Here is a 12,288-nt window from a genome sequence, read left to right as displayed (position 1 = left end):
TGTTCAACTGTGTCTCACAGTGGCTAACAGGAGGCAGGCAGGCAGAGTGGGTAGCAGAGATGATCTGTACTGTGATGTGTGTGTGCTCTGTGGGCTGCTGGGGAACAGCATAGAATGAGCTCCATGTCAACACACCTACACATACATAATAATGCAGCATTCACTTATTCATAGATCTGCTAAAGTCTCTTAAGAAAGCAAGATCAGTTAAAAATAAGTGTTGTTCTTGTCAATGCCAGTCAGTACTCTATATACCAGTGGTCACCAACCGGTGTATATCCAAGGCATAGTCGATCATCAAACATTTCTGTTAAAAAAACAAGGATAAGGCCTTCCTATTTTTTTTTTTTATTTGTGCTGTTGGTGCCTTTGATCCCGCAGCCATAGCACCAGGAAGGCAGTGTTTTCATTTTCAACCATTTCATGTGTCTAAAGGTAGAACTCCACCTACCCGGCAGGTCTAGACACTAAGTCAAGAGTGCCTATCGCTGGCCAATCAGATAGCTCAGATCACTGTGTCTGCACAGTTTCCACGAGCCATAGACTGTAAAAAGAAACCTCGAGCTCATAGCAAAGTTGATACTGTGAGATTTCAAAACTTTTAAAGCCATGGCGAGAGAGACTGTCAACGAATACAGCAAAGAGCTGCTGTTTTTATGACTGACTTCATGTTTCAGTTGTTATTCAGCCCTGTCAACACTTTAAGCCATGAAATGTGTGTTCTCCCTACTTCCACCCACGCTACAACCAGCACTGCAGCTGAATTGAAGGAGTACAGCAAAGTGTTCCGATAAGCTAGCGTTGGTATTATTAGCTGCTTGTGTCTTTTTTAATATCAAGGAATATTCCACTTTCTCTGGTCATAGGAGTAACAACATGAATTGGTGCATGAGGCAGAAATAATGCCATCACCATCAGCTGGAAGACTGTGTCCCCTTTTCTGAGCGGAGGGAGAGAGGAGGGACACTGCTTCGGGTTAGGGGAGGGCTTGACCGGCCCGGGATTTCCTTGTCCCATCACGCTCTAGCGACTCCTTGTGGTGGGCCGGGACCCTGCATGCTGACTTCGGTCACCAGCTGGACGGTGTTTCCTCTGACACATTGGTGTGTCTGGCTTCTGGGTTAAACGAGCAGTGTGTCAAGAAGCAGTGCAGCTTGGCAGGGTCGTGTTTCGGAGGACTCTCGACCTTCGCCTTTCCAGAGTCGGTCGGGGAGTCCCAACGATGGGACAAGACTGATACCAATTAGATTTCATGAAAAAGGGGTAAAAGTACAACAACAAAATATATACATATATTTGCCAATTATTATGCTCACTCAGCTGTGCCTCACAAGTGACACAACAAATGATAAATTAGCAGTGTGATTATATATACATACACACACAAAAAATATATATAATTTGAAAATGGTCTGAGAAGAACATTCAGTGATAATGTATTGGGGCCTATAGTCAAATGCACAAACCTCATCGCTACAGAACTGGTTTTAATTGGTTCATGTTGCATAGGCTCATGTTTTTATTTTATTTTAAACGAGCGGTAGATCTCAGACTGCATTTTGACTCAGAAAAGGTTGGTAACCACTGCTATATACAGTGTCCATATACCGTCAGCGTAAGATAAATGAATCACTTCCCCCAACAGGATCTGGGTTCAAATACTATGTAAAATCTCTATATTACTAAGTAGGTCAATATCTGAATTTATTTGAAAATACTCAAATACACTGACTCAAATGCATTTAACCCAGATATTTGAAAATAGTATTTGAAGTAAGTAGTTGAAAATACTTTCAAATACTTTCAAAAGAATAAGTTGATTGGGGCCACATTATTAGAAATACTCAAATACACAGATAACAAGTATTTAATATCAAATACTCAAATACACAGAAAACAAGTATTTAGAACTCAAAAAATCAAATACACGTGTTTCTGAACCCAGGTTTTCCCCCAAAACACACACTATACTGCTGATGTTGTCTTTCAGCTTTGTGTTGGCCGGACTGTACGGTGTCCACCACCAGACCATCCTAAATATTGCCATGGCAACCAGGCTGAAATAAATGATTGGCCCTCTCGCTGGGGGACTCTGGGAAAGGCAATAGTTCCACCCCATTAGTTTAACAGACAGGCTTTGGACCTATCACCGGTCAGCTGGCAAGGTTATCTGCTGTGACTTAGTATTCCATATGTACAGCAAGTACGAGTGTGTTTTTGCGTGTGTGTCTGTGAGTGTAGTGGTTTATGTGTGTATCTATGTGTTTGTGTGCATGTGTGTGTGCGTCTCTGAGTGTGTTTTGCTGAGAAGAGCAGCCTCCCAGCCAGGTAAGCATAGAGCCAATTATCACCTCCTTCTCCTCTAGCTGACAGTGTTTAATGATAAGGGAGGTTGTAGGGAGATGACAGTAAGACTGAAACACTGTCCTGGCAGGTCCCTGAAGGCAACACTCACCCCTCCTCTCTTCTGCTCCGCCTGCACCCCTCCTCTCTTCTGCTCCTCCTGCACCCCTCCTCTCTTCTGCTCCTCCTGTACCCCTCCTCTCTTGTGCTCCTCCTGCACCCCTCCTCTCTTCTGCTCCTCCTGCACCCCTCCTCTCTTCTGCTCCTCCTGCACCCCTCCTCTCTTCTGCTCCTCCTGCACCCCTCCTCTTTTCTCTTGTTTCCTCTCATCACCTGTTGTTTCTTCTCCTTAACTCTATTCTTCTTCAACCCTCCTCTTGTTTCTCACATTCCTCTCTTTTCTCTTTATTCTCCCTCTTTAATGACTGCCCCTCTGAGTTTTCTTTATTTCTCTCGTCACTTTCTTTTTTTAAATCTCTGTCCTCAAATCTCTCCTGTCATGCTCTCTACCATTCTCCTCTCCTTTCATTTCTCATGTCTCTTTATTCTTTCCTCTTTTCCTCTCCTCAAGAAGAACAAAAAAGGATGAAGGATATGAATATGTAGACTCACAGATTTCCTTCAGTGTTCTCATGAGGTTGAATTGTACATTTATAGATTCAGAATCCATTTTCTGTTAAGTGAACTTGTTAGTATTCCCACTTGTCACATTGAATGACTACAGTCATTCTAGAGCTGTGAGAGATATTGTCTTTGTATGTTTGTTGTTTTTGTGTCGTCACATCGTCTTTGTAAGTCTGCGACTTGAAACAGTCATGTGTCTGTTCTCTGTAGTCTGATAAATGCAGGTTTGTGAGCAGTGGCAGGAGACAGCATATTTCATACACCCCCACAAATCCTTACACTGGAGGTTGACACACACACACACCGCAGACACACACACCGCAGACACACACACACACACACACACCGCAGACACACACCACACGCTCACACTCACATCACGTAACTCTGTCAAATACAAGGTCAAACATAAGGAACCTGAAATTAAAAACGACCTTGCTATGATCTTCTTCCTCTCCCATCTCTCCTTTTTCTCTCTCCTATTCTCTAACTATATCTGTATGTCTCTTCCATCAAACTATTTATACATCTATCGCTCTTTCCCTCCATCTCCCATCTCTCCTCCATCCCTCCCTCTCTCCTTTCTCCTCTCCTGGTCTTGTTATAACACTTGTTCTCTATTTCAGTGAGTGAGAGTGTGTGTCGGTGGGGGTGACTAGCTGTCTGGTGCGCATCACCTCCAGTTCTATTCACACAGCAGCACTGCAACTAAATGCTGCTTCTCTACCCCCCAGGGGACCTAGACAGTCAGTCTGTGTGTTTCTTTCTCAGACAATCAGTCAGCCATCGTACCCTGCCTTCCACCCTTAGTCACAGGGCAATAATGTATAACACAGTGGCAGTGCAGGGTGATAATGTATGACACAGTGGAAGTGCAGGGTGATAATGTATGACACAGTGGAAGTGCAGGGTGATAATGTATGACACAGTGGCAGTGCAGGGTGATAATGTATGACACAGTGGAAGTGCAGGGCGATAATGTATGACACAGTGGAAGTGCAGGGTGATAATGTATGACACAGTGGAAGTGCAGGGTGATAATGTATGACACAGTGGAAGTGCAGGGCGATAATGTATGACACAGTGGCAGTGCAGGGTGATAATGTATGACACAGTGGCAGTGCAGGATGATAATGTATGACACAGTGGCAGGGCAGGGCGATAATAAGTGATGTTCCAGGAAGGATCCAACCCAACACACTGAACTCACACACCCCCCACTCCCAGTCCCGTATGGAGCTGTGGAGCTGTTAGAGCTGGAGTGAGGGGTGCTGTGCACTAATGATTGTTAGTTCAATGATCATGGGAAGGAGATAAAGTGTCTCCCAAATCAAATAATAATTTCCCTCGACTTAGATAACGTCAACTGATATTGCTCATCAATATGAAGGGTTCCACAGTGGGAGCTGGTGTGTGTGTGTGTGTTTATATGCATGTAAATTATATCTCTCACCCCTCATCTCACATTAACAATGCACAGGCAATTGTCAATTCACTTCATACCTCATCTACATTTTTTGTTGTTGACAGTTTATACAAATTGTACAAATATTCATCCTCACTTCCCTCTCTTCTCTCTCTTCCCTCTCTCCTCAGTGGATGGTGCAATCCACCGCACAGCCGGCCCCCTCCTGAGGTCTGAGTGTGCTGAGCTTCGAGGGTGTGAGACGGGAGAGGCTAAGATTACAGGGGGCTACGGCCTGCCTGCCAAGTGTGAGTCCATGAGGAGATGATATCCCAGCTATACTGTACATCTCTATCACACAGTGATGATATCCCACCTATACATCTCTATCACACAGTGATGATATCCCACCTATACATCTCTATCACACCGCGATGATATCCCACCTATACATCTCTATCACACAGTGATGATACCCCACCTATACATCTCTATCACACCGCGATGATATCCCACCTATACATCTCTATCACACAGTGATGATATCCCACCTATACATCTCTATCACACAGTGATGATACCCCACCTATACATCTCTATCACACAGTGATGATACCCCACCTATACATCTCTATCACACAGTGATGATATCCCACCTATACATCTCTATCACACAGTGATGATATCCCACCTATACATCTCTATCACACAGTGATGATATCCCACATATACATCTCTATCACACAGTGATGATATCCCACCTATACATCTCTATCACACAGTGATGATACCCCACCTATACATCTCTATCACACAGTGATGATATCCCACCTATACATCTCTATCACACAGTGATGATATCCCACCTATACATCTCTATCACACCGCGATGATATCCCACCTATACATCTCTATCACACAGTGATGATACCCCACCTATACATCTCTATCACACCGCGATGATATCCCACCTATACATCTCTATCACACAGTGATGATATCCCACCTATACATCTCTATCACACAGTGATGATACCCCACCTATACATCTCTATCACACAGTGATGATACCCCACCTATACATCTCTATCACACAGTGATGATATCCCACCTATACATCTCTATCACACAGTGATGATATCCCACCTATACATCTCTATCACACAGTGATGATATCCCACATATACATCTCTATCACACAGTGATGATATCCCACCTATACATCTCTATCACACAGTGATGATACCCCACCTATACATCTCTATCACACAGTGATGATATCCCACCTATACATCTCTATCACACAGGGTGGTCTTATAAAATGTTGGAGGCTATACGACCTGTAACAAACAGAGTGAATTATAACACCACCATGCCTTTGGACATCATTCCAACCAACAAAGATAATTGATACATGTTATATCACACAGAGTGAATTATAACATATTCACTGCATATGGTATTATACATCCCTACCCTCCATCTCTCCTTCTCTCCCTCTTTCGTCATTCACTTCCTTCTTCCTTTGTTCTCCCTTTCTCTCCTCTGTTCTCCTCCCTCCCTCCCCCTCTCTCCTCCCCCCCCTGCTCTCTTCCCTCCCCCTCTCTCTTCCCTCCCCCTCTCATCCCTTCCCCTCTCTCCTCCCTCCCCCTCTCTCTTCCCTCACTCTCGCCCCTGCTCTCCTCCCTCCCACCCTCTCTCATCCCTCCCCCTCTCTCATTCCCCCCCTCTCTCTTCCCTCCCCCTCTCTCCTCCCTCCCCCTCTCTCATGCCTCTCTTCCCTCCCTCTCTCTCCTCCCTCCCCCTCTCATCCCTCCCCCACTCTCCTCCCTCTCTCTTCCCTCCCCCTCTCTTCCCTCCCCCTCTCTTCCCTCACCCTCTCTCTTCCCTCCCCCTCTCTCCTCCCTCCCCCTCTCTCTTCCCTCCCCCTCTCTCCTCCCTCCCCTTCTCTCTTCCCTCCCCCTCTCTCTTCCCTCCCCTTCTCTCTTCCCTCCCCCTCTCTCCTCCCTCCCCTTCTCTCTTCCCTCCCCCTCTCTCTTCCCTCCCCCTCTCTCCTCCCTCCCCCTCTCTCCTCACTCCCCCTCTCTCCTCACTCCCCCTCTCTCCTCACTCCCCCTCTCTCCTCACTCCCCCTCTCTCTTCCCTCCCCCTCTCTCCTCCCTCTCTCTTCCCTCCCCCTCTCTCCTCCCTCTCTCCTCCCTCCCCCTCTCTCCTCCCTCTCTCTTCCCTCCCCCTCTCTCTTCCCTCCCCCTCTCTCCTCCCTCCCCCTCTCTCCTCCCTCTCCCTCTCTTCCCTCCCCCTCTCTCCTCCCTCCCCCTCTCTCCTCCCTCCCCCTCTCATCCCTCCCTCACTCTCCTCCCCCTCTCTTCCCTCCCCCTCTCTTCCCTCCCCCCCTCTCTTCACTCCCCCTCTCTCTTCACTCCCCCTCTCTCTTCCCTCCCCCTCTCTCCTCCCTCCCCCTCTCTCTTCCCAACCCCTCTCTCCTCCCTCCCCCTCTCTTCCCTCCCTCTCTCTCCTCCCTCCCCCTCTCTCCTCCCTCCCTCCCCCTCTCTCTTCCCTCCCCCTCTCTCCTCCCTCCCCCTCTCTCCTCCCTCCCCCTCTCTCTTCCCTCCCCCTCTCTCCTCCCTCCCCTCTCTCTTCCCTCCCCTTCTCTCCTCCCTCCCCTTCTCTCTTCCCTCTCTCTTCCCTCCCCCTCTCTCCTCCCTCCCCCTCTCTCTTCCCTCACTCTCCCCCCTGCTCTCCTCCCTCCCACCCTCTCTCATCCCCCTCTCTCATTCCTCCCCTCTCTCTTCCCTCCCCCCTCTCTCCTCCCTCCCCCCTCTCTCCTCCCTCCCCCTCTCTCTTCCCTCATACACTCTTTAATGTATTCACTTAGCTATGATGTCCTCTGTTATTTGTGTTTGTGTGTGTCTTTATCTCTCTGCTTGTGGTTGTCCTTGTTTGGATGTGTTTAGGCGTGTGTGTGTGTTTGTGTGTGTGTCTTTATCTCTCTGCTTGTGGTTGTCCTTGTTTGGATGTGTTTAGGCGTGTGTGTGTGTTTGTGTGTGTCTTTATCTCTCTGCTTGTGGTTGTCCTTGTTTGGATGTGTGTAGGCGTGTGTGTGTTTGTGTGTGTCTTTATCTCTCTGCTTGTGGTTGTCCTTGTTTGGATGTGTTTAGGCGTGTGTGTGTGTTTGTGTGTGTGTCTTTGTCTCTCTGCTTGTGGTTGTCCTTGGTTGGATTTGTGTGCGTGTGTGTGTTTGTGTGTGTCTTTGTCTCTCTGCTTGTGGTTGTCCTTGGTTGGATTTGTGTGCGTGTGTGTGTTTGTGTGTGTCTTTGTCTCTCTGCTTGTGGTTGTCCTTGGTTGGATTTGTGTGTGTGTTTGTGTGTGTCTTTGTCTCTCTGCTTGTGGTTGTCCTTGGTTGGATTTGTGTGTGTTTGTGTGTGTCTTTGTCTCTCTGCTTGTGGTTGTCCTTGGTTGGATTTGTGTGCGTGTGTGTGTTTGTGTGTGTCTTTGTCTCTCTGCTTGTGGTTGTCCTTGGTTGGATTTGTGTGTGTGTTTGTGTGTGTCTTTGTCTCTCTGCTTGTGGTTGTCCTTGGTTGGATTTGTGTGCGTGTGTTTGTGTGTGTCTTTGTCTCTCTGCTTGTGGTTGTCCTTGGTTGGATGTGTTTAGGCGTGTGTGTGTGTTTGTGTGTGTCTTTGTCTCTCTGCTTGTGGTTGTCCTTGGTTGGATGTGTGTGTGTTTGTGTGTTTCTTTGTCTCTCTGCTTGTGGTGGTCCTTGGTTGAATGTGTGTGTGTGAGTGTTAAAATCATGGTGGTAGACTGTTGGATACCAGCTTTTTGTCATTGTTGAGTTAAACTTCACAGTGGGAGAAAGAGTACATGAGAAGACCAATAGACAGAGAGGGGAGAAAGAGAGGGAATAGATGAGAGGAGGGTGGGAGGAAGGAGTTAGTGAAAATGGAGGGTGGGAGGGTTGATGACTGTAGGGAATTAAAATGAGATGAGCTGTTGTCACAGTGCCTCGTTTTCTCAATATATCATTCTGTGTGTGTAGATGGTGTGAGTTTATGTGTTTGGTGGTGACTAGGACAGTGTCTCAGCCTGTCAACAGCTCAGTTCTACTTCATTCTCGCCCACAGAGATGATCTGTCATTGTGCGACATCAGACAGTTCAGACAATGATCACAGGCCTGTTGAAACACACTTATATTGCTTCCCAAATGGCACCCTATTCCCTATGCAGTGCACTACTTTTTTTTACCATAGCCCATACGACTCTGGTCAAAGTAGTGCACAATATAGTGAATAGGGTGCCATTTGGGACACAGTCAGTGTCCCTGTGGTACAGGCCTGCTGGGGTGTCTCACTGTGTAGTGCACACAGCCTGCAGAGCACAGCATGTTCAACCAACAGAGAGATACTAAACACAGCCATCCATTAACTAACAGCCCCTAACAGTTGAACTGCCTCAGACTGTTAACCAACATTAACTGTCCAGACTCCAGTGTAACAGCCCTGGAAGACTGGTGGAGAAGAGGAGAAGAATTAAGAAACATGGAGAGAGAAATGGGGAGAGAAAGAGAATCTGGCAGAATGACGTAAGAGCGTCAGGCCGGAGTGTGTGTGTGTGCGTGCGTGCGTTTGTTGTTGTTGTTAGAGTAGGGAACCTTTGGCAGGTAGACCAGACAACCACAGCCCCAGAGTCCACCTGTGTACCGATACTGCATTGTTACCGTGTCAAAACCACAGAGAGTCAGCAACACACACCAGGGAGAGGAGGGAGAGAGAGACAGGAGGGGAGAGAGACAGGGATTGTTTCGTCATCACTGCCAGTTAGCCTCTCTCACCTTAACCCTCCATCCCTCCCTCAGTGGCCAATTATTACTAATTAAAATCTTCACCACAAACCTAACAAACACCCTCGCCCTCTTTTCAGCAACTCTCCCCCTCTCTTTCTAATCTAAACATCTCCTTTACCTGCTTTCATTCTCCCAGTTCCCCTTAGCCTGCCTTCGCTCCCTTCTCTTCTTCTTTATATCTCCCTGTGTTATTGATATTGATAGTTAGTTGAGTAATGATTAAGGAGCCAGGGTATTGGACTAAAGATGCACCATGATATTGATAGTTAGTTGTGTATTGACTAAGGAGCCAGGGCGTAGGACTAAAGATGCATCATGATATTGATAGTTGAGTGTTGACTAAGGACTAAAGATGCATTATGTATTGACTAAGGAGCCAGGGCGTAGGACTCAAGATGTGTTATGTATTGACTAAGGAGCCAGGGCGTAGGACTAAAGATGCGTTATGTATTGACTAAGGAGCCAGGGCGTAGGACTAAAGATGCATCATGATATTGATAGTTAGTTGAGTATTGACTAAGGAGCCAGGGCGTAGGACTAAAGATGCATCATGATATTGATAGTTTGTTGTGTATTGACTAGGGAGCCAGGGTGTAGGACTAAAGATGCATCATGATATTGATAGTTTGTTGTGTATTGACTAGGGAGCCAGGGTGTAGGACTAAAGATGCATCATGATATTGATAGCTAGTTGTGTATTGACTAAGGAGCCAGGGAGAAGGACTAAAGATGCGTTGTGTATTGACTAAGGAACCAGGGTGTAGGACTAAAGATGCGTTGTGTATTGACTAAGGAGCCAGGGCGTAGGACTAAAGATGCATTGTGTATTATCTAAGGAGCCAGGCCGTAGGACTAAAGATGCATCATGATATTGATGGTTAGTTGAGTATTGACTAAGGAGCCAGGGAGAAGGACTAAAGATGTGTTGTGTATTGACTAAGGAACCAGGGTGTAGGACTAAAGATGCGTTGTGTATTGACTAAGGAGCCAGGGCGTAGGACTAAAGATGCGTTGTGTATTATCTAAGGAGCCAGGGCGTAGGACTAAAGATGCATCATGATATTGATAGTTAGTTGTGTATTGACTAGGGAGCCAGGGCGTAGGACTAAAGATACATCATGATATTGATAGTTAGTTGAGTATTGACTATGGAGCCAGGGCGTAGGACTAAAGATGCATCATGATATTGATAGTTGAGTGTTGACTAAGGAGCCAGGGCGTAGGACTAAAGATGCGTTGTGTATTGACTAAGGAGCCAGGGCGTAGGACTAAAGATGCATCATGATATTGATAGCTAGTTGTGTATTTACTAAGGAGCCAGGGAGAAGGACTAAAGATGCGTTGTGTATTGACTAAGGAGCCAGGGCGTAGGACTAAAGATGCGTTGTGTATTGACTAAAGAGCCAGGCCGTAGGACTAAAGATGCGTTGTGTATTGACTACGGAGCCAGGGCGTAGGACTAAAGATGCGTTGTGTATTATCTAAGGAGCCAGGGCGTAGGACTAAAGATGCATCATGATATTGATAGTTAGTTGTGTATTGACTAAGGAGCCAGGGCGTTGGACTAAAGATCAAAACAAATCAAATGTATTTATATAGCCCTTCGTACATCAGCTGATATCTCAAAGTGCTGTACAGAAACTTAGCCTAAAACCCCAAACAGCAAGCAATGCAGGTGTAGAAGCACGGTGGCTAGGAAAAACTCCCTAGAAAGGCCAAAACCTAGGACGAAACCTAGAGAGCAACCGGGCTATGTGGGGTGGCCAGTCCTCTTCTGGCTGTGCCGGGTGGAGATTATAACAGAACATGGCCAAGATGTTCAAATGTTCATAAATGACCAGCTTGGTCCAATAATAATAAGGCAGAACAGTTGAAACTGGAGCAGCAGCACGGCCAGGTGGACTGGGGACAGCAAGGAGTCATCATGTCAGGTAGTCCTGAGGCATGGTCCTAGGGCTCAGGTCCTCCGAGAGAGAGAAAGAAAGAGAGAATTAGAGAGAGCACACTTAAATTCACACAGGACACCGAATAGGACAGGAGAAGTACTCCAGATATAACAAACTGACCCTAGCCCCCCGACACAAACTACTGCAGCATAAATACAGGAGGCTGAGACAGGAGGGGTCAGGAGACACTGTGGCCCCATCCGAGGACACCCCCAGACAGGGCCAAACAGGAAGGATATAACCCCACCCACTTTGCCAAAGCACAGCCCCCACACCACTAGAGGGATATCTTCAACCACCAACTTACCATCCTGAGACAAGGCTGAGTATAGCCCACAAAGATGCATCGTGATATTGATAGTTAGTTGTGTATTGACTAAGGAGCCAGGGCGTAGGACTAAAGATGTATCATGATATTGATAGTTAGTTGTGTATTGACTAAGGAGCCAGGGCGTAGGACTAAAGATGCGTTGTGTATTGACTAAGGAGCCAGTGCGTAGGAGTAAAGATGCGTTGTGTATTGACTAAGGAGCCAGGGTGTAGGACTAAAGATGCGTTGTGTATTGACTAAGGAGCCAGGGCGTAGGACTAAAGATGCATCATGATATTGATAGTTCGTTGTGTATTGACTAAGGAGCCAGGGTGTAGGACTAAAGATGCGTTGTGTATTGACTAAGGAGCCAGGGCGTAGGACTAAAGATGCATCATGATATTGATAGTTCGTTGTGTATTGACTAAGGAGCCAGGGTGTAGGACTAAATATGCGTTGTGTATTAACTAAGAAGCCAGGGCGTAGGACTAAAGATGCGTTGTGTATTCACTAAGGAGCCAGGGCGTAGGACTAAAGGGGCATTGTGTATTCACTAAGGAGCCAGGGCGTAGGAATATAGATGCGTTGTGTATTGACTAAGGAGCAAGGGCGTAGGACCAAAGATGCGTTGTGGATTGACTAAGGAGCCAGGGCGTAGGACTAAAGATGCATCATGATATTGATAGTTAGTTGAGTATTGACTAAGGAGCCAGGGCGTAGGACTAAAGATGCATCATGATATTGATAGTTAGTTGGGTATTGACTAAGGAGCCAGGGCATAGGACTAAAGATGCGTTGTGTATTGACTAAGGAGCCAG

The 12,288-nt window shown here is 46.7% G+C and overlaps 1 protein-coding gene across 2 annotated transcripts in view; it reads left to right on the top strand.

Moving 5' to 3' along the window:
• Nucleotides 1-12,288, top strand: part of macrod1 (mono-ADP ribosylhydrolase 1) — a 119,061-nt gene that overhangs the window by 89,310 nt on the left and 17,463 nt on the right. For both annotated transcript variants that reach the window (XM_021561605.2, XM_021561604.2), the window contains exon 5: nt 4,564-4,680. In XM_021561605.2, the coding sequence (XP_021417280.2) occupies nt 4,564-4,680 (117 nt within the window). The remainder of the gene's footprint in view (nt 1-4,563; nt 4,681-12,288) is intronic.

Source organism: Oncorhynchus mykiss, chromosome 14 (assembly GCF_013265735.2).
Source record: "Oncorhynchus mykiss isolate Arlee chromosome 14, USDA_OmykA_1.1, whole genome shotgun sequence".
Lineage (NCBI taxonomy): Eukaryota > Metazoa > Chordata > Actinopteri > Salmoniformes > Salmonidae > Oncorhynchus > Oncorhynchus mykiss.
The sequence above is the reverse complement of the archived record's forward strand: the minus strand, read 5'-3'. Positions and strand labels throughout refer to the sequence as shown.